This window comes from Chenopodium album, chromosome 22, assembly GCF_948465745.1.
Source record: "Chenopodium album chromosome 22, dcCheAlbu1.1, whole genome shotgun sequence".
NCBI classification, from domain to species: domain Eukaryota; kingdom Viridiplantae; phylum Streptophyta; class Magnoliopsida; order Caryophyllales; family Amaranthaceae; genus Chenopodium; species Chenopodium album.
This window is the reverse complement of record NC_137855.1, coordinates 7,668,699-7,692,199: the sequence shown is the minus strand read 5'-3', so window position 1 is coordinate 7,692,199 and position 23,501 is coordinate 7,668,699. Positions and strand designations below refer to the sequence as shown.

General features: G+C 32.3%; 2 protein-coding genes and 1 pseudogene across 2 annotated transcripts; all 3 read left to right on the top strand.

Moving 5' to 3' along the window:
* The first annotated feature begins 742 nt into the window (after nucleotides 1-742).
* Nucleotides 743-6,496, top strand: LOC145606051 (putative linoleate 9S-lipoxygenase 5). The gene is made up of 9 exons (XM_081662112.1): nucleotides 743-1,186; nucleotides 2,730-3,019; nucleotides 3,117-3,366; nucleotides 3,625-3,966; nucleotides 4,082-4,167; nucleotides 4,358-4,465; nucleotides 4,582-4,889; nucleotides 4,966-5,229; nucleotides 5,600-6,496. The coding sequence occupies exons 1-9, from the start codon at nucleotides 805-807 to the stop codon at nucleotides 6,345-6,347; spliced, it is 2,778 nt and encodes a 925-aa protein (XP_081518238.1). The 5' UTR covers nucleotides 743-804; the 3' UTR covers nucleotides 6,348-6,496.
* Nucleotides 6,497-16,043: 9,547 nt separating this feature from the next.
* Nucleotides 16,044-22,412, top strand: LOC145605549 (putative linoleate 9S-lipoxygenase 5). The gene is made up of 10 exons (XM_081661618.1): nucleotides 16,044-16,668; nucleotides 18,671-18,960; nucleotides 19,063-19,303; nucleotides 19,719-20,060; nucleotides 20,146-20,231; nucleotides 20,400-20,507; nucleotides 20,600-20,904; nucleotides 21,017-21,280; nucleotides 21,409-21,928; nucleotides 22,018-22,412. The coding sequence occupies exons 1-9, from the start codon at nucleotides 16,464-16,466 to the stop codon at nucleotides 21,515-21,517; spliced, it is 1,950 nt and encodes a 649-aa protein (XP_081517744.1). The 5' UTR covers nucleotides 16,044-16,463; the 3' UTR covers nucleotides 21,518-21,928; nucleotides 22,018-22,412.
* LOC145603845 (putative linoleate 9S-lipoxygenase 5 pseudogene) lies at nucleotides 21,557-22,251 on the top strand (annotated as a pseudogene).
* Nucleotides 22,413-23,501: the final 1,089 nt, after the last annotated feature.

Genomic DNA, 23,501 nt, shown 5'->3' with positions numbered 1-23,501 from the left:
GGGAACTTCAAGTTTATAGAGGAACTTGAAGATTGATTCTTTAGCTTGTAATAGGTTGTTTGCCCTGTTATAGTGGAGAATCTTTCCTAAAATCCCAAGTGGTCGTGGTTTTTCCTCTTGTTAGGGCCAAGAGGTTTTCCACGTAAAATCTCTCTGTGTTCACTTTAAGTTCCTATAGCTTAATAGTTTTCAATTCCGCAAAAATTAGCTCAATTCTCTTAAACTACAATTCACCCCCCCCCCCCCTTTGTAGTATTCTTCTTAAGAAACATTATCTTATATTATACTTTGTATGAGACTACTCATATGATGAACGTATAGAGATGAAATATAATTTCTATCTTATTACTTTGGCAAAAACAACTTAAATATATATATAATTTTATATTGATAGTTTAATTTATACAACAATAAGAAAACCAATTTGAATAATAGAGTATGCAATTACATCACTAAAAATAAATTTATCCTAATTCTTTTGAATGATAAACATTGACAAAGACACATCTTATTCAAATAATCAAATAAAAGTAGGTACAGTAGTGACTTTAAAATCATTTACTAATTAAAACTTAGAAGTCAACTTAAATTCCATAGACAAACTTAAAATTATTTGTAATAAAAAGAAATCAAATTATTTTTATTGAAACTTGAAATTTGTTTATTTGATCACAACCAAAGTGTCCAAAAACACATGCTACTATAAAACCAGTGAAACTGTGACATTAAACAACCACTGTGACATTAAACAACCACAATAAATCCATAATCACACTTTCTAAAGTTCATTAGTGCTTAATAATCATGATTAAGCTACTAAAATGTGAGATTAGCAACACTAATCTTCAAACCCCACTTACTAATCACCACTCAAAATCAAACCCATCTTCTTTCTCTCTCCTCCAAAGTAGAAATTTGAGTGCTTTTCCAAATCATAATCAGTCAAAGATCTTCTTCAGTTTGAAATCCAAAGAAAAAGCAAAAGGGTATTACTGTAATGTGGTGAAGAACACCTTAGATAATCGTGCACCTGCAAAAGTGATTGTTGAAGGAATTGTTGTATTGAAGAAGAAGACTCTTTCTGCTTTCAAACAAGATTTGAAATCTAAGTTTGTTGATAGTGATGATGTTTTGATTGGTGGGAATGTTTCATTTCAGCTTGTTAGTGCTGTTCATACTGATCCTGGTAATTTTCTATAATTTGTTGTTCTAATTTTCTTTGATTATAAACCCTATTTTTGTGTTTTTATAATGCCCATTATTCTGATTTTATTTGATTGTGATGAATTGTTGTTTTATGATATAGTGAGTAAGGACCCATTAATCTAGTGACCGGTATTGATTGAATCTAGTGTGTGTCCTGGGCGATGCCTCGTGTTTTTACACGTCTAGGAGATGCCAGTAGGATCATTATTTCGAATATTATATTATAGTGTTAAGACTGTTAACACGTACAGAAGAGATGGTCTAATGGTCCCATAATTTTTTAGGAATAATCTTGATTACTTTATTTGGACCTTTTTGTTTTGTTTTTCTTTGATTAGAAACAAATTAATCTGTGAATAACTTTACTCATTATTTGGACAATGATTGTTTGTTGTTTTATGATAAAAATCCTCTGATCACAGATTGATTGAGATTGTTCTGAGGTTGATTTTGGTTGAAGTTGACTTACATGATTATATTTGAGTTGATTGGATATCAGGTTGTTGAGTGATATTTCCCAGCAATGTATTAATCCACAATCAATAATAAATGAGTTACAGACTTACAGGGTATTCAGATTTAGTTGATTTAGATCAGGTCATATTCGGATAATGAGTTTTTTTGGTTGGTTTGAATTAATTGGGGCTCTTGGTCATGTTAAGCTTTAGGTCACCCATCCACTATAGGTGTATGATTTTAACCACACTTTTCGGGTTTAAGTTATGAGATAGGTTAATTTCTGTTCTGGATTCAAACTCCGGGTTACCTGTTAGTGTTTTAGTTTCCGATTGGGTTGGTTGGGTGATTTCGTTCTAATAACCAGACCTAGGTCAAATATGTGAGGGTGATCGCGATAAATGGCCCTAAGTATAGTGTTACCTTCCATAACATCCTTAAATTATTAACCATGAGTCAAGAACATACTCTGGAGTAGTTAATTTGCAAAGAGGATTCAGACTAGAAGCATAGCATTGACAGTTAATTACTTCTGTTTACTAACATTGACAACAAGTGTTAAGGTGGATGTGTGGAAACACTTTAAGAGATAGAATCAGAAATGAGGTTATTCGCAAGAAAGTAGGTGTGGCGGGCATTGTAGATAAATTAAGGGAAAATCGTCTGCGTTGGTTTGGACATGTAAGACGGAGACCCGAGGGTGCACCGGTGCGAAGAGTGGAAGAGTGGGACCATGGAGGGATTAAACGAGGAAGAGGGAGACCAAAGATGACTTGGTTGGAAGGAGTGAGGAAGGATATGAAGTGCATGGATTTACGTGAGGATGAAGTTTTGGATCGTAAGGGATGGAGGAGAAAGATTTATGTTGATGACTACACGGAATAATCAAATTTGGTTCATGTTAGCCGACCCCACTTTTGGGATTAAGGCTTTGATTGATTGATTGATTGATTGACTAACATTGACAACAAGGCAGATGATCATATTAAGTGTAAGATGCTTATAGTAATTATTATTTTTGTTTAGTGCTTTAGCCATATTAATAGTAAATTTGTTCAAATTTTCAGCCAACAACTACAAAGGGATACTTGGAAAACTATCATATTTGGAAAAAGGGATCAAAACAATTACTGATTTGGCTGATAACGAGTTGGCCTTCAGAGTTAGATTTGGTTGGGACGAGGACATTGATCTTCCTGGAGCAATAATAGTAAGAAATGATCATGACAGGGAATTTTACCTAAGAACCATTACCTTGAAAGACATTCCGCGCCATGGCTCAGTCCATTTTGTTTGCAACTCCTGGATTTATCCTGCTAAATACTATCAAAAAGACCGCCTTTTTTTCACCAACAAGGTTATCTCTCATAATTACCTAGCTATTTTTGTTGAAACATATGCAGCAATTATGTTTATTTGTTATTCTTAATCTTTTCTATGTTTATCATGTGTAGACATACCTCCCTCACCAAACTCCTGCACCACTACGCAAATATCGTGAGGAAGAGCTAGAAATATTGAGAGGAGAAGGAAAAGATCCAAATGAAATGCTGCAGGAGTGGGATCGTGTTTATGATTATGCATACTACAATGATCTAGGAGAACCAGATAAAGGTGAGAAATATGTTCGCCCAGTATTTGGAGGGTCTGCTAAATATCCTTATCCACGTAGAGGACGAACAAGCCGTCCCCCAACAAAGAAAGGTTAGCATTACATTACTTTAGCTTAATGATAAAATCTCACCCTGGTATAGAATTGAAATCGTCTACATCATTGCCCTTTGTGGCTCTCTGTTCACCAAAAAAGCATGAAAAATCTTCAAGCTTCCCCCGCTTGTCTTCATATCTAATCATTGTCATCAAAAAACTTAAAAAAGCACATCACTGCCAGGCAACTACTCTGTACTATTAATTGTTAATCTGCCTCCATTGTATTCTCATAATCATGCACCGTGTTTGTAGATCCTCGTATCGAGAGCAGGTTGCCACTAGTCAAGGCAAAAGACGTATATGTTCCAAGAGATGAAAAGTTTGGGCACCTTAAGTTGTCTGATTTCATGGCTGATACTGTCAAGTCTATATCTCAGGCCATTTTTGGTACACTGGATGCAATATTTGATTGGACGCCGGCAAAGTTTCACAATTTCAAAGAAGTGCACGAATTGTATGAAGGAGCAATCAAGCTTCAAGATAGCTCATTACTTGACAAAATTAGGAAATGGGTCCCAACCGCATTTCTAAAAGCGCTCTTTCGAAGTGATGGTGCAGATTTTCTGAATTACCCAATGCCTGATATTATAAAGGGTAAACATTAGCTTAGACCACTAGCACAAATTTCATAGTGTTGTAAATTTTGTCCTTAGAGACTTAAAAAAAGTTTTAATTTTTTTGCATTTTGGTGTCTATGATTTTGGCACAGAGGATGAGTCAGCATGGAGAACTGATGAAGAATTCACCAGACAGATGTTAGCTGGGATAAATCCTTTTGTCATTCGTCGTTTAGAGGTAACATGACTACACTTCTTATTTGAATATCATAAAACATGCATGAATTAGTGAAGACAGATGCAACTTTAATATAGAGAGCTTGGAGCCACTCTGTAGTCTTCTAAATTGGAGCTTAAGACTTATTGTAAATGTTACAAGTAATGTACCAAGATGTACATGCTTTAACAAGGTTTTTCCGTCAATGTAGGAGTTCCCACCAGTTAGTAGGCTGGATCCTGTAGCATATGGAAACCAGAACAGCTCAATCACCAAGGAATGCATACAAGGGAACCTAGATGGGTTAAGTGTAGAAGAGGTAAATTGCTCTTGGACAGTGCTCATCGTTTACACAAGTTTGAATCTGAAATATATAATATATGACATCTTGAGTTTCTTTCTCTTCCTATTTTGTTCTTTTATTACTTCAACCAGGCAATGCAGAAGAACAAGCTATTCATATTAGATCACCATGACATAGTAATGCCATACTTAAGGCAAATCAACAAAGAAACTACTTCAAGGGTCTATGCAACCCGCACAATACTCTTCTTAAAAGAAGACGGAACTTTGAAGCCATTGGTAATTGAATTAAGCCTTCCGCATGAAAAAGGGGACAAATTTGGTGCTGTTAGCGAATTACATACACCAGCCAAAGAAGGAATTAAAGCCTCCCTTTGGCAGTTAGCGAAAGCCTATGTTGCTGTTAATGATTCTGCATACCACCAACTTATCAGTCACTGGTACTAGCTAAACTAATCTTCACCTCATAGTAACTGCATCTTTTGGAAATAATATTCATTTATTGTCTTTTGGCAGGTTACACACTCATGCAGTGATGGAACCATTCATAATCGCATCAAATAGACAATTGAGTATGCTTCACCCAATTTACAAACTTTTGCATCCTCATTTTCGTGATACAATGCCTGTCAATACAGTAGCACGTCAGATAGCTCTTAATGCTGATGGATTGTTTGAGCAAGCCGTCTTTCCTCGACAGTATGTCGTGCACTGGACATCCTCACTGTACAAGAAGTGGACACTCACTGAGCAAGCACTTCCGAGAGACCTTATCAAGAGGTATACTATTTGATCTAAGGAGATAATGAGGTTTTCATGATTTACAATTTTATAAATATTGAGAATTAAAATCCTGCATAAATCAGCAAATTGCATCATGAGAAGTTACATAAAAGCTATTATTGTTATCTAAATTTATGAAGCTGTGTGTAAATAACCTTGAGCAGAAGTGAATATAAATTTATAATTCAATTGTCCTTCACTCCTTGTTGCAATGTATAGTGCAGGTTACATTATTTGAACAAGTAATGTTAAATTTAATTTGCCTACTCAAACAATTATGTGAAAGATTTTAATTGTTCTAAGAATCATAAACAGTTGTGGATGTCCAATCAGATTTTGATTCTGCATCTCATTTCTTTCTTTTCAGAGGAATGGCTGTTAAGGATTCAAACAGCCCTCAGAGATACAAGCTACTTATAGAAGATTACCCATATGCTGTTGATGGGCTACAAATTTGGGATGCTATCGAGACTTGGGTAAAAGAGTATTGCTCATTTTACTACAATACTGATAAAATGGTTGCTAATGACCCCGAAATACAATCCTTGTGGAAAGAAATCCGGGAAATAGGTCATGGTGACAAGAAGGATGAGAAGTGGTGGCCGGAAATGAAGACCATCAATGAGTTAACGGAAACTTGTACAACTATTATATGGGTGGCTTCAGCTCTCCATGCAGTAGTCAATTTTGGACAATACCCTTACTCAGGACACATGCCTAACCGTCCAACTATCAGCCGAAGGTTCATGCCTAAAACAAAAAAAGAATTAAAAAAACTAGAGAAAAATCCTGATGGTGTTTTCTTGAAGACAGTAACTAGCCAACTCCGAACATTAGCTTGTCTTTCTGTAATAGAGCTTATTTCCAGGCATTCTGAAGATGAGGTGTATCTTGGTGAAAGAGAGCCTGGATGGACTTCTGACGCTCCACCATTAGAAGCATTTAAAAGATTTAGTAAGAGACTAGAAGAGATAGAAAAAGAGATTCTAGAAAGGAACAAAGATCCTGAACTGAAGAATAGGGTTGGTCCGGCTAAGTTGCCCTTCACATTACTGTGCCCTTCGAGTGGAGTAGGGATCACCGGCAGGGGAATTCCTAACAGTGTCTCTATTTGAAGCTCTGCTGACTAATTATGTAGCACTATGAAGCAGTAAGCATAGATTTGTAAGTTTATAAATTTACTTTTTTTTTTGTACTGGATAATAAGATGCTAAGACGCTAAGAGCATTCTAGGAAGCATGATTATGAATCAGGTCATTTAAAAAATCAGGTTGTAAATACATGCAAAATTTTTAATATTAGTAAGTAAAGATTATATTGTAAGGTTCTCGATTCAGGACCATGTTGTAAGAACATATACTACTGATTTTGGGAATAATTCTGAATAAAAATTCGCAAATTTTGCTACTGTCACCTCTTAGGATGTTTAAACGTGGAAAAGTGAACAAAATGTGAGTCGTTTACACTAATTTTCATAGTTTGGAAATTAGTCTGAAATTAAGCATTGAAATCGCACTGCTGATAGATAATGATGAAGTTTCAGAGATGCAAACATTTCTGATAAACAGCTTTATTTTCTCTTTTCATAGAAAATATTGTTTTTTTCTTGCTCAAAACCAAAGGGAAGGCAAGAAGGTCATACTACACCTTAAATAAAAGTGCACCTGTTGATGTGAAGGAGATGGAAGAATCTTCAGACAATGCCATAATGGTAAGGTAATCATTGAAGGTATTGTAATGAATGTAATCTTGAAGACGAAGACTATCTCTACCTCTTCAAAGATCGTTTGACATCTTCCATTCTTCGTTGTGATGATGTGCTGGTTGGAAGAAAGGTTTCAGCTTGTCAGTGCTGTTCAAGCTGATCCTGGTATGTATGCTCCGCATTTCAATCTTAAAATCTTTCAGTATATAAATGTTCTTGCTTTAATGTACTGTCTGGTATTTGAAGCCTTGTGTACTCTGACTAATCTGGACTTAAACCGTAAAATTAGTGAACTGCACCAAGAACAATTACACAATGCTATAACTTGGCTAAGTTAATTGCAATTCTGTGCAGGATGTTGTGAAAAACAAATTAAAGTGTAATGCAAGTGTCCAAAAACTCTTACTGAAGATTATAACAGTCAAACAGGTAGCATAAACTGTTGAATGGGTGTTGTTCAATCTAAACTTTTAATTCATGTTAAAACTCTGATCATCAGTATCCCAATGCTTTCGTTTCAGAAGAATGTCAGTCAAGGACTCAAACAGCCCTCATAGATACAAGCTAATAGTAGAAGACTACCAACATGCTATTGATGGGCTAGCAATTTTGTCAATCGAAACTTGGGTCAATGAGTATTGCTGTTTTTACTACAAATCTGATGCCATGATTGGTAATGACCCTGAACTACAATTCTGGTGCAAAGGAATCTGAGAAATAGGCCATGGGGACATACAAGAATAACGAGTGGTTGCGGCCAGAAATGAAGTTCTTCAATGAGTTAATAGAAATATGCACTACCATTGTATGGGTGGCTTCTGCTCTCCATGCATTAGTCAATTTCGGAAAATACCCTTACTCCGGATTCATGCCTAATCGACCAACTATCAGCCGAAGGTTCATGCTGAAACCAAACACTGATGAGTATCAGAAAGTCATGAACTGATGGAAAATGCAGAAGGTGTTTTTTAAAAGTAACTAGCCAACTTAAACACTGGTGTGTCATGACTCATGATAGAGCTTATTTTCCCGGCCTATTTGTACATTTGAAAAAAAATTTGGCTATATACATTTTTCTTGAACGAAATTGGCTATTATAAATGAAAAATGAATATAAATAACAATTATATACCTAATACGAAAATTTTATAATTTCAAAATTTAAGATTTTTATCAAAATTACGATATACTTCGTATGAGTAGTACTGTTTTACGTCGCCTAATACATTTTCAATATTGAGGTTCATTTATTAGTGTGATACTGTATAAAATTGTTATTCCATTTCTGGTAATAAATTGATAAGTTATAGAAGCTTCAAATATTCAAATTTCAAAAAATTTAAATATGGTAGCTTTAAAAAAATGATGACATCATTCTTACATTTAGGCGGGAAAATTTTTATTAAGAGAATGACATATAGACAACAATGATGTTAGCAATTCTGTTTTAGTAATAGTTAATATTCTAGTTTTTGAAAGACAAATGGCTAATAATTAGCCATTTGTACATAAAGAAAAACAATCAATTTTATGGAAGAATAATTTCACCTTGACAACACCTTCAAATATTTAACAAGTTGACCTCTCAATTAAATCAATTTATTAATAATGTGACATTGGATTCAAATTTATGATCGATCAATGCATTAAAAAAAAAATTTAAAACTCATAATTCTAGACAAATTTCATAGCCCATGGAATACAAAACTCACCCTCTTTTTAAATCATTAGCCTTTTGTAAATTTGCACATACAAATTCAAATGAAACAAATTTTCATCATATGATAACACCGCCACATGTTAAAAACGTTAATGAAAGATATCAATCAAATCGATTTTTCGACATTATTTTTTTTATTCTCTTTGAAGTAAAGATGCATATAGCTTGAAATCCTATGTCTAACATTATTAACTCCACTTTTCCTAACGACCTAACTTAACTTGTTACATTTGAATACGGAGTGAGTATGGTCCTTCTATAGCCAACCCTACAACTACTATAACTCATGGTCCGCATTCAAATCATATTGATAATAACCGATTTATACCACTCAATCTAGCATCATATGTTCATATCACATGGTTGTACTTGGAGAAATTAGCCACCAATCAAATTGTAGTTGTCATCAATTAATGCAGAAATTCGTCAATGCTCGGCAACCTACCAAATCAATGATAGTAGAAATTGCTTCAAAATTCTAAACTATGTTATCTTACAAGCAATGTTATAATGAAATTGGTATGATAGTGTTAGATATAATAGAGAACATAACTTAATATTTATCCTTTTAAATCTTCCCAATTAATTAAATGGACCCGTAATTTGGTGAAAGACCATATCTTAATTGTTTGCTGAATTAAGTCTAGTGAAAAAGCTTCGTGGTTTTTTCTAAACCTTTCATTTGACAAATTATTATATTGAATTAGTGAACGTTTTTCATGTGGTAGCCATAGGTCCATCGCATCACATTTTGTTCCTTCTTTTGTGTAACGTAAGATTGAATGATTTGATAGGCTAATTATGGTATGGTATTGATTGATTGAATGTCAAAAGTACTCTTGTCCATTTGTGAGATAAAGTTTAATCTGCCGATAAAGTATTAGGTATTGTTTTCTCCACCTTATATTCATTTATTGTATAATCAGTAAAGATACAATAAATAAGATCTAATAAATTCATATAAGATAAAATTAAAAATTTGACAAACTTTTAAATAAATCGGATGTACAATAAATATTGAACATCCGTTATAAAGTTACCCCTAAAATGAACAAAAGTTACCCTAATATGAATAAAAGTTACCCTGACATAAATATAAGTTACGAAATAATTATGCTTTACTGATAAAAGTTACCTAAAAAATTGTATAAGTGACCCTAAATTTAATAAAAAGTGACCCCGGATGTACAGTAAATTACTGTACACCGGATGTATACAAAAGTTATTCTAAAAATTTATGTTTTCAAATACAACAAGATAAGGATTAATATTTTGTTTTATATAATGGGGAAATAAATTCATCAATATCAATACTATATACTAAAAGACACACCAGCAATGACACGTGTAATCTCCTGGTGTGTCCTTAGTTATTTTTTCTTTTTACTAAAAACGTCTCTGTACGACGTAGACCACGCCATGTCACCTACTCCATAAGGGGATTCGATCTCCCTACCTTTTAAAAGAAAGATGATTACTTAACCATCTAATCCAATCACAAACTATGTTATAAATATGAAAATAAATGTATATAATAATCACAAGGTCTTATTAAAGTAGCATCCGGTGCAACGCCCGGGCTACACACTAGTTATATACTAAAAGACACACCAGCAATGACACGTGTCATCTCCTGGTGTGTCCTTAATTATTTTTTTCTTTTTACTAAAAAAAATATTTCAATTAAGGAAACAAATCACTTACAAAAATCATATTATTTATTTATTTATAATTTTTTACATATTCCATATTAACATGTAGTATTATTATATTTAAAATAAAATATTTATTCACAAATCTTTCTAAAAAAATAATCAATTATATACCAAAAATCAAAATTTTAAAATAATCTTACAATAAGAAAAAATATTGCTCTGATTTTTTGCCTACTTTTATTTTAGTTGTGTATTGGAAGCTACAATTAAAATTGCAAATACCAAATTAACATATTTCATACTTTTATTATTTATCGACTAATTTATGATTATACTGAATACAGTTGTACAGTAATACTTCTCATTCAATACTATATAACTATATATATATAACTAAAGATCACCGTGCATGGCACGGGATCTAACCTAGTATAAGATAAAATTAAAAATTTATGTTTTCAAATACAACAAGATAAGGATTAATATTTTGTTTACATAATAGGAAAAAAAAGTCAAAGGCATGATAAAGTTAATTAACCAAGTCAAAATTATAGAACAAAGGAAGTCACATGTATGCATGTATGGTACTTACGGGCCCATTTGGTAGCCATTTTTAAACGGTTGCAATGGAAATGAATTTTTATTGCAAATTAGGAAGAAAATTAACATTGGAATTTTAATGGTAATGCAATTTCATCCTCATGCATGTGTTATCTTTACTTTTTTTTTGTTTTTTTTTGTTTTTTTTTTTCGTTACCATCCATTACTAATTGGGAAGGGTATTAAATGGGAATGAATATTTAGTATGAATTAGCATTATCATGGAAATGAACCTTGATTATTCTTTCAAATTTACATACAAATTAAATTCATTCTCATTACCATTATTTATAATCACGTATTAAACGAGCTATTAGGATTTGTTTCAAGAAGGTGGTGTTCTGTTAAAGCCTTGGAGGGCTACGAGCCTACGAGGTAATAAAGATGGGAAGGGAAGAGAAAGTGAGCCAAATTGTGAACGATAAACTAGATTAGAAATTAAAGTCTTATGTACGTCTTTATGATGAAAATTACTAAATATTACGTCAAAGATCGCAAATCAAAGTTAAAAGGGCAAAAAAGGTAAGAAATCCTTACCTTAAGAGAGTGACCTAAACATAATAACCATACCTTAAAAGGCAAATGAATCATTCCTCTACGGGAAGAAATAATAAATCCCTCTATGATAGGAAGTTACTATAAACACGCCATGCATACGTTACACTTTATCTTTCGAACATTCCCACAACTTTTGTCGGCAACTCCATAATCCTTTCTCATCATTTCTCTGTGATGAGGTGGGAAATCTAGCGTAAAAAAAAAAATTAATAAAAAAAAAATTAAAAAATGATGAGGTGGGAACTTTTTGTATTTTCCCCTTTTTTTTTTTTACTTAATTTGAGGTGTATTATTAGGCCTGTTCTGATTGACTATACAAAAGTGAACTTATTAGAGCTGAACTGAACTGAATATTTTATGAAAAGAGAAAATTAAAAACTGAACTGAATTGAACTAAAAATAATTTAAAGAGAACATGCCCTTAATACTCATATTTTATTAATTAAAGATTTTTAATTTCTATATATAGTGCTAAAAGATGACCAATCAAATTTCCCAAATACACTCAGTTTACAACAAAAAATAAGATACGGAGTAATAAATAATTAGCTACGAAGTAAATTAGAAATCCCTGCATGCCATCTACGCCAAAATATTATATTTTTGCAATATTTAATTGTATTTACCATAATAAAGATATCAAAAAACTAATTCAATTAAGGATTTTGCTAAAAAAGATACGCTAGTACATAGGTATTTCACTATAATAAATCACTAATTTATTTAACGGGGATTAATTGTATAAGCAATTATTGAGTGGAGCACTAATTAATTATAGATTTACAGTTAACTCATGAAGAATAAATCCAACTTATATACCTACGTGGACGGTAAATAGGAAAATATAAGATAAGTCAACATATTTTATGAATTTAGTTGAGTAAGTCCGATCTGCGCCAATAGTTGAGTAAGTCCGATCTGCGCCAATAATTACCCTAGTCACAATTACACTCATCCAATGATAAGTCAACATATTTTATGAATTTAGTTGAGTAAGTCCGATCTGTGCCAATAATTACCCTAGTCACAATTACACTCAATACGGAGTATACACTCGAAAATTAATGACAAAAACTACACAAATTGGTTGATTGGTGTGATTAATACTTAATTTGCTCATATCTCCTTTTTCTCAGTAGCCATAGTATAGTACTCTATAGTCTATACTAGCATTTTATGTGCATTTCTTAAGGCATAAAAAATCGGATCTTAACTAGGCTCTTGATACCATGTTAAATCAGAGACAATATTATGAATGTAATTCTCTGTATTCTTCTCATTGATATTCACGGCCAATACATGTATATATACTACTAGGGTAACAAACCCCTCATATTCTACCATATCTTTTCACAAGATGTATTTCCTAAAATATATCACAATAATATCTCCAATACATCATATATCATTTTTCAGTAAAATTAATTCATTCGACCATTTTTCCGAAAAAAAGAAAAAACTAAAGGTCTTAGAAAGCAACGATTCTCATAATTATAATAATGAAACATCGCTTTCTAGATAAAATGGGGAGGGGAGGAAACTCCAATCTTCAACTACAATAGTGATCGATCATAATGTTAAAAGCAAAATATGTTTGTAGCTTGAGCTTCTTTCTTTTTTAGGCTTTTCCTTGACTAGAAATCAGTGACGTGGAAAGGTAATTAATAAAACTACAAAATTACAAAATAAACAAATAAAACTACAAATTTTTACGATTTCTTCTCCTGGTAAGTAGGGTACTATTTCCTTTGTCCATAAACAAATTTCCTGATTTTTTAAAGGCATATGTCTAAAATAAAAACCATCTATTATTTTATTTAATTTAAAAGCAAAATAAAAACCTCTTTCAAAAAAAAAAGAAAAAAAAATAGCAAAATAAAAACCTTCTTATTACTTAAATTTTTCCTAGAAACATAAAATTTAATCAAACCATATACTGTATATGTTTTCAAAAAAAAAAAAAAAAAAAAAAAAAAAAAAAAAAAAAAAAATCAAACCATATGATGTAGATGTTTCCGATTAACTCGTACCTATTTCCTACTAATACTAATAAAGGATCCTCTAGAGTTGAACTCTATAGATTTCAGCAAATCAAGACCCTTGAAAGAAGATCAATGCCTAAGATCTATCATGCATAAATTTAAAAAGTAAAAATTAAAGTAAAATAAAAAATATTAAAGTACTCTCACTCTCATAACTCTACAACTCTGATCAACTCTAGAGGATCCCAACACCCTTAATATCTACGGCAAAATTTAGTAGCAAGATTATTTGAAAACAATGCGAAGTAAATTAACAGTTTCTTCATAGAAGACAAGATAAATTTTTTTCTTCGGAAATTTAGATGTGGATGAAAATAATGGATGACTTTTCAATGGCTACATAAAAAATGTAGCCACTGTAATTACTTTTAATCTTGACTGTTTAAATATTAATGATAAATCTTGTCCATTCATACATTTGACTTTTTTTTATTTTTTTTTTATTTTTTTAAACCATTCATACATTTGACTTCTAAATTATAATTTTTAAAACTGCTTTATTTTGGGGGAAAACAAAACTCTTGATTGTCTCTGCCATTGATGATTTTCATATTCAACCATCAACCTAAATCTCCCGGTTTCAAAAAAAAAAAAAAAAAAAAATCAACCTAAATCTCCATTAAATTACAATGGAAGAACAATAAACATGAGTAAGGAATAAGGATTATTGGATTAATGATTAATGTATAACTAAACAATTAATCAAAACTGCCAACTAATAACCTTGAAAAAAGGAATACAATTTTATGCATTGGATAGTTTAATACGAAGTACAGTATATGGAAAATTGGATAGGATCAACTTTATTCTTGCACTTAATGGATTTCACGTTAAGTGGATCGTTTGGTTCTTCATACTTTGCAGCAAACATTAATGGAAGCCAATGGAAGCTTTCGTAGTACTCCAGTTTTTTTTTTTTTTTAAATCAATGGCCTTTATTTACATAATGATAATCAACGGTGCAGATTTCTTTTGATACAGTGGCTACAATTTTATTGTAGCCATTGCAAAACTGTCCTGAAAATAATATTGTATATATATTGCTTTGACTTAGATTGTGCATGTGTTGTATCATTTCCTATCAAATTTAATTTTTTTTTAGTTACTTGGATAACCAAATCAAATACTTCGTATTGTTTTGTATGTTTAGAACTTCTGATACAAAGATGTTCGATAAATATTAATTATTGAACACATATTATGTTATCCGTAATTTTGTAATGTATGAATATTAAGACATGCATGGAGGGAGTAAAAAAAAGTTAAAGAAAAATTTAGGTTTGATGATTGTCAAAATTTAGTTAAATGACAATTATTGATTTTATCTTACTTTTGTAGGTTTAAATTGTGATATAATATTTAATTTGATTATGTAATCTCAACTCTATCACGAGCCCGTAATTTACTTATTTATATACGTAGTATTTGTTTTGCACTTTATGTCTTTAGTTGAGTGTTTTGTAGTAGAATGTTTTGATTCTTTATTTTTATCTTTATACCTCAAAAATCGATTTGGACTTGGGGTAATACAACAACTTTTTTAAAACAAAAAAAAACTTTTAAAATATCACTTAATTTTAGGACAAAAATAACCTTGAGAGGCTGTGACTACCAGTTTGGTCGAAAGTTCGTTGCACTTAAAATAAAAACTTCGTGTATTATAATTATTAATTATTACGTTCTCTTCTAATTCGTGGCCACGTTGATAGGAGCACTTATACACTCGTACACCTTATATTGGCCACCAAGCAAAGCACATGACACAATACTTTATCATAAACAAAGTAATGCATGCAATATGTGTCCCTCCAATTATATAAATAAGATATATAAATATGTAATAATAATAATAACATAATAGTAGTTAGTTTGTCAAATGAATTTATTACTTGATTAGAGTTTAATTTTTTAAAAGTGCCTAACCAGGAAATACCATATCAATAAAATTACGAGGGTTGAGGTCTATTCAGGGTCCTTCTCCTTACATATTTGAAAATTTTATAATAATGAAATCTAATAAGATCTCACATGCTACTCCGTAATTTATTTCTATTGTATAAGTCATAAAATATGGTCAAGATTATTACATTTTGATTACATGAATAGTAAGGGCTTGTTCACATTTACTGAATTGAGCTGAAATGAACTGAACTAAACTGATTGGAGCTGAAATGAACTAAACTAAATTGAATTGAATAGAGCTGAAATGAATATTTTAAGAGAGAAGGAAATTAGGAGCTGAATTGAACTGAGCTGAACTGAAATTAAGTGGAATTGAACATGCCCTAAATGCGTCTAACTTTCAAAAACGGAGGTAGTATAACTGAATTGAATAGAGCTGAAATAAATAGAGTTGAAATGAATTTTAAGAGAGAAGGAATTAGGAGCTGAAATGAACTGAGCTGAACTGAAATTAAGTTGAATTGAACATGCCCTAAATGCGTCTAACTTTCAAAAACGGAGGTAGTATATATGTTTTTGTCCAACACGAGTTTATCTATATCATACACAACCATGTCTAATACAAATACAACAATTAAATGATGCGTCCATACTTTGTAGATTATCAATAGTCATGAAAATCGACACCAAATAAAACTATCTCAAAAGACAATGGATTACATATTTATTACTCGTACATTGGAAGTATGTAACAAATCAAAATAATAATGGGCATACATACCAATCTACATCATCATAAACTGCATGCACTGCCGTGGTAAGGTCATTCATATTAATCACATTTTCTCCATATCAATAAATCTATTCACCTACTTTCCCCTTATAAATACCCCTTCATTTATATGTTTATTTATTATTATTATTCTTTCATTTGAAAACTCACCACCTTTCCAAAATCATTCAAACTACCATATTTATAAATTTACCATTTATATATACATAATCACCAAAAAAATCTAGCTAAAACCTATAATCCAAAAAAAGGCAAAATGTTTCATAATATTATAGATGCAATTTCAGGAGATAATAGTAGTAGTAGCAAGAACAAGAAGCAAATAAATGGAAAAGTAATATTGATGAAGAAGAATGTGTTGGATTTTAATGATTTTAATGCATCAATTCTTGATAGATTTGATGAATTGCTTGGTAAAAAAGTGTCATTTCAGCTTGTTAGCTCTGTTAATGCCGACCCAGGTAATTTTTACTGTTACTCACACTTTTTTTTTCTTCTTTAAATTTATGCAATATATTTGACAAGAAATTTATGCATTTTATTTATTTAATTTTTTTGAAAGCAAATTTATGTAATATTATTGTTTATACAAGTAGTATTAATTTTTTTTAGTTATTACAATTAAGTTTTTATATACTTTACTTCTTTAGTATACAGTATACTGTAGTTATTTTGATTTTTTAAATATTCAATGATTTTCAATCATTAAGGTATTGGTGTTAACGTAGTTTTTAAAGGAGATTAATAAAAATGTGGATTTCATTTTATATTTTAATTCTTTAGTATTTAGGAGTTTCAAAATTCAAATAGGTCACATTTCCCAGTAAAATATAGCACTATGCCACTATGTACAGATTTATCAAGTACTCCACTAAAATCGATTAAAAATGAGTTAAAATATTTGTTCACCTTTAGGATATTCATCTACAGTACTATCGACTAGCTTAGCTGGATAAATATTTGTTCACCTTTAGTATTGAATTCGTTAGATCGAATGTTCCTTGTATACCAATATAACATGTTTGCAAGCTTTAGGTTTTTTTGTATTTTTTAAAGTTTTATGATAATTGAGATTTAAAACTTTGTAAACCAAATGTACATTGGCCGGATTGTTCTTTTAAAGAAAAAATTGCAGAGTACTTCGTATATAATTTTAAGAATCAAAACATACAAGGAATGAAGGATTTTGTATCTGTTAAGCTTAATAATATTAGATTTCTTTTTAATTTCGCGAAGTAATAAACCAACTATTTTGTTTACCTTAATCCGTCACTAGAGTATTTAATTTATTTTTACCGAATATTATTTGCAATAAATCAAGATATGGGAAGAGAGGATGTCAAAAATAGGGTAGCATGTGGGAAACATGTGAGAACTATAAAAGCTAGGAATGTGAATATCAAACTCAAAGGTTGAAAAATGTAAAAGTTTAAATTATAATAACTACGAATAAAAATAATCGACTAATGTGGAAAGCGTAAAGAACAAGTATGAATGGAGGTAGTAATATTCTAATCATATTGCATATATATGATCTAAAGTGAAGAAAACATTTCACATTAACTAACTCATCCATTGATCCATATTTTGTCCTTGCTTAATTACTCTATCCTATCCATTAGAAAATAATATAAGAAGTGTTTTCTGTCTTTCTCTCTCTCTCTCTCTCTCTCTTTTTTTTTTTTTTTTTTTTTTTTTTGGGAAACGAAATATAAGAAGTGTTTTCTAATTAAAGCTAAGTAAAAAAAACAAATTACTATAAGTAAATAGTACGGAGTAATTTGTTTTGTCAAGTAATATCTCTTTAATTAGTATTTGAAATTATATATACAGTTGACAGTACAATCCTCTCACAGAAGGGGAAATTGAAAATTAATTTTGAAAACAATAATAGTTTAATCTTTTTTATTGGTTCAAAGGCGTTGTACCACATGACATATGCAACAGTTATATATATATATATATATATATATATATATATATATATATTTTTATTTTTTGGTACATAATGTGCCATATATATTTTTATATGTGTCAAATTGTTTACCAACATACTATAAGAAATTGAGGAATAAAAATTGGATTCTTAACTTAATTAAATGTACTTATATTCAATTATAAGTAAAATACCACCAAAGTGATAGCAACAACAATAGCAAAAAGCAATAACAATAGCGACATGAATTAGCAATAGCAACAGGCATAAGCATTAGCACTAGCACTAGCACTAGCACTTGCACTTTTGCGCGCAATAGCACTAGAAATAGCAACAAACAATAGGGGTACAATTCAATTACCAAAGAGCCAATAGAGAAAATGTTGTCAATGAGATTAGGTCCGAGTTTTGGGTACAACCTATTAAAACTTTAACCAAATATGCTAGTTGACACTTAGCTACGACAATCATGCTTTGAATCATTAATATTCATCTTAATGAGTAATATAATATGGGGTAATTTGCAGGCAATGAATCGAAAGGGAAACTTGGAAAGCCTTCATATTTGGGAGATTGGCTAAAAAATTTCACTGGTTTAACACCCGGGGATTCGGCATTTAATATAACATTTGATTGGGACGAGGACATCGGTGTTCCTGGTGCACTAATTATAAAGAATGAACATCACAGTCAATTTTACCTTAAGTCTGTCACCTTAGAAGACATTCCTGATTGTGGTAAGATCAACTTCGTGTGTAACTCGTGGATCTACCCAACTAATCGTTACAAGAAGGACCGTATTATTTTCAGCAATAAGGTGCTAGTTTATTCTTTATATTCATCCTAAGTATTGAAATTTCGAATGTTAATGTAACACAGTAACAGTATGTATGATGTTGTTACAAATGTGGTATGACAGACTTATTTACCTGATGAAACACCTGCACCTTTAAGCAAGTACCGAGAAGAAGAGCTGGAGATATTAAGAGGAACCGGGGAAGGAAAGCTAGAGGAATGGGATCGCGTTTATGACTATGCATACTACAATGATCTAGGAGATCCGGATAAAGGTCCCAAGTATGCTCGTCCTGTACTTGGAGGATCTGCTGAATATCCTTATCCTCGAAGGGGAAGGACAGGTCGTCCCCCAACAAAGACCGGTAAGATTTTAAGGTCTTTGGATAGAACATGGCCTTTGTTATGCTAATTGACATGAAACAACACATTCCGAGTTTTACTTCTACCTCAGAAAAATATTCATCTACTGCACTCATCCTCAGTTTAAAGTTAATCAGAACAATGTTAGGTGGCTTAGGCCTTGTATTATACTAATGTACTTGCAAAACACGGTGCAAGAAGACTAGAAGAGTAATTTTTTCGCCTGTTAAGAATCATATCTATTTGATTAACACAACAGATTGCAGACTGATCAAATGAACATTTGAAATAAGAACTAGATTTGTGTAACTGACATAAACAAGAGGTGTGGTTTCAGATGAATTCGATAATTTTATCATCTAATGCAACTTGAGATATGTGGTTCCAAAGCTAAATAATATCTGTATGACTTGGCAGATCCTAAAACTGAGAGTAGGCTTCCGCTTCTGAAGGGTTTAGATGTATATGTTCCAAGAGATGAGAAATTCGGACACATAAAGATGTCTGACTTCCTGGGTTACGCGCTCAAGTCCTTGTCTCAGGACTTTGCTGTTGGTCTTGAGTCTATATTTGACAAGGATCGCAATGAGTTTGACAGTTTCCAAGATGAACTGGATCTGTATGAAGGAGGAATTAAGCTGCCACAGGGTGAACTAATTGAGAAGTTAAAGGATAGCATCCCATTTGAATTACTAAAAGCTTTCCTTCAGACTGATGGTGCTCCACTTCTAAAATTTCCAATGCCTGATGTAATCAAAGGTATGTATCCGAATGAAATACTCGTATATGCCTGATGTTAAACATGGAATGATCATTTGTTTAATGGACTCTGCCCTGATCACAGAGGATAAGTCAGCTTGGAGGACTGACGAAGAATTTGCAAGAGAAATGTTAGCTGGTGTAAATCCTCTAGCCATTCGTCGTCTTGAGGTGAGAAATAATTTGGTACTTCCAAAGTTCCAAAAACAGTTCACATGTCTTAAGATAATTTGGTTAATGCATCAATCTTGCTATGTATTATCATGTGGATAGGTAAATCTAATTATGGATCAAAAGTTCGGTTTTATGCTAAATCAAACTTGATCTTAAATTTTGCAGGTCTTTCCTCCTGTTAGCAAGCTTGATCCCAAAATATATGGAAACCAAAATAGTTCAATCACCAAAGAACACATCCAGAAGAATCTTGGTGGATTGAATGTAGATGAGGTGAAAATTTTAGCACAACTTTTTCTTCTTGTAAACTCTCACAATGATAATGATTTCAATGTATAACCAAAGTTGTGTTTGATTGAAAATAGGCAATTAAGAAAAATAAGCTATTTATTCTAGATCACCACGACACTATGATGCCATTTGTAAGGCGAATAAATTCCACATCTTCAAAGATCTATGCCACCAGAACAGTTCTGTTCTTACAAAATGACGGTACACTGAAGCCTTTAGCTATCGAGTTGAGTCTACCACATCCTGAAGGTGATAAATTGGGTGCCATTAGCAAGGTGTTTACACCTGCTCATGACGGTGTTGAAGGTTCTCTTTGGCAGCTTGCCAAAGCTTATGTTGCTGTCAATGATTCTGGCCACCATCAGCTTGTCAGCCACTGGTACTAGCTCTGCGACTTCTATCAAAGAATCTTAAATTTTCACTTTTTGGCATGCATATGTGTTCACTAGTCATCTAGGAATGTATTGACAATTATTTTTTGCCTACTTCAGGATGCTTACTCATGCAGTGATCGAACCTTTTGTGATCGCATCAAATAGGCAACTGAGTGTGCTTCATCCAATACACAGACTTCTGCACCCACATTTCCGTTATACTATGGACATAAACGCAGTAGCAAGACAAATACTGCTTAATGCTGAAGGACTCCTTGAGAAAACTGTATTTCCTAGACAGTATTCCATGGAGCTGTCATCATCAGTGTATAAGAGCTGGGTTTTCACTGAGCAAGCCGTTCCTAATGACCTTGTTAAAAGGTTACGTGCCTACAAAATATTCTTGTAACAAAACTCGTGTACTAGTACATGCTTTGTTTAATATTGTACTAAGGTTTAAGTACACAAATTGTTTTACTGACATTTTATTCAACACTTTTGTTAATCAGGGGGGTTGCTGTGAAAGACGCTCATAGCCCTCACGGCTACAAACTACTGATAGAGGACTACCCATACGCCGTTGATGCACTAGACATCTGGTCAGCAATTGAGACATAGGTCAAAGAATATTGCTCAATTTACTACAAGTCTGATGACATGATCTGTAAAGACAGAGAACTACAGTCATGGTGGAAAGAAATCCGAGAAAAAGGCCATGGTGATAAGAAGGATGAGAAATGGTGGCCAGCTATGAAGACATTAAATGAACTAACACAAACTTGCACCACCATTATATGGATTGCTTCAGCCCTCCATGCAGCAGTCAATTTCGGCCAGTACCCTTATGCCGGGTACCACCCAAATCGCCCAACTGTCAGTCGTAGGCTCATGCCAGAGCCAAACACTCCAGAGTATGAAGAGCTTGAGAAAAAGCCTGACAGTGTATTCCTAAAGACTATTTCAAACAAGTTCCAAAGTGTGCTGGGGATTTCGCTTATAGAGCTTTTATCTCGACATCCTACTGATGAGGTATTGTTGGAAACTTGTTTATGTCAATCATGTAGTTTGTGTTGTTTGATACATTTACAGACATATTTTCTTCTGTTTTTATCAAACAGATTTATCTTGGGCAAAGGGAGACTAAAGAATGGACTGCAGATACCAAACCATTAGAAGCATTTGAGAAATTCGGGAAAATTCTAGAGGGAATCGAAGACAAGATTGTAGAGAGGAACAAAGATGAGAAACAGAAGAATCGAGTTGGTCCAGTGAAGATGCCATACACATTGCTTTATCCTACGAGCGATGCAGGACTCACTGGCAGGGGAATTCCTAACAGTACATCAGTCTGAAGTATGTGAAGTGGATTTATTTGATCTCAAGCATGTAGCTTGACAATTGTGTACAGCTGAATTATTTCCTTATTACTGCAAAGCATGCAAAGATTCATTATTATAAATTATGTCACACCATTAAATATAACTGTACAAGAGTTCAAGGAAACTAAACTACTATTGTGGATTTTCATAATGTATACAAGTATATCATATATTGTGTATTTGTTGTGTGTGTTTTTTCTGGAACAAAATTATTAGATTGAGATGTTCTAAGCTTCTCATTTCAACATAATATGTTGTAAGAGTATTGAAGAGTACGAAGCTCAATAGCCACAATTTGATTCGATATTCAACCTTCTATGTGATATAATTTGAGAGATACTAAAGCAACTCGCCTCTATATGTTGAGCACTACTCCCCCTCCCGTCATAATCAAGTTCATTACCCTTTGTATGTTTACCTTATTTCCACTTTACTCTGTACCTAATAAAGGTCAATAAGTACTCCTCAAGTTTACTTTATACCTACCATAAATTTTCATAAGGGAATATGATGTTAATGAAATGGATCATAACAGTTACTATAAATATAAAAAAAAAAATACTTTCTCTCATACACATAAACCATACAAATAATTTCCAACATCCTCCTTTTAACCATGAACAAATGAAGTAAAAAATTGTTCATGTTACTATTCATCTACCCCACCTCAATCCAACAACATGCATGGTGACAAGTGGCGCAATCTAAATGATTCTATTGTCACCAATTCCCCTTTTTGATTTTTTTTTTTATACTACCTCCGTTACAGGTTATGTGCAACGATTAGACATTTTTCCTCTCTACTTTATGTCAAATCGTTGCACATAACCTGTAACGGAGGTAGTAATAATAATTTCTTCCAAATTTAGGTGACTTTTTGTATAAAATATCACCAAAAGCAATTGTTTTTGAGACAAATAATTTTTCGTGGTTGGTTTGCTTTTCCAAACGGTTTGTACTTGTTCATAACAGTGTTCACCAATACTCCGTATAAAATATTTTCGATACGGAGTATTATTTTATGTAAATAGTAACTCAAATAATTTCTTTCATTCATGATTAAGGGTGTATTAGCCTATTATAACCATGAACGATTCCTCATGATTGCCCTCAATTTTTTTTTTTAATTTTTCGGAGTACAAAATTTAGAAAAATGTCAAACTCTTGAAACTTCTCAAGTACGTCTTATAAAAACCCTAAACCCCGCCAAATACACCCAATCC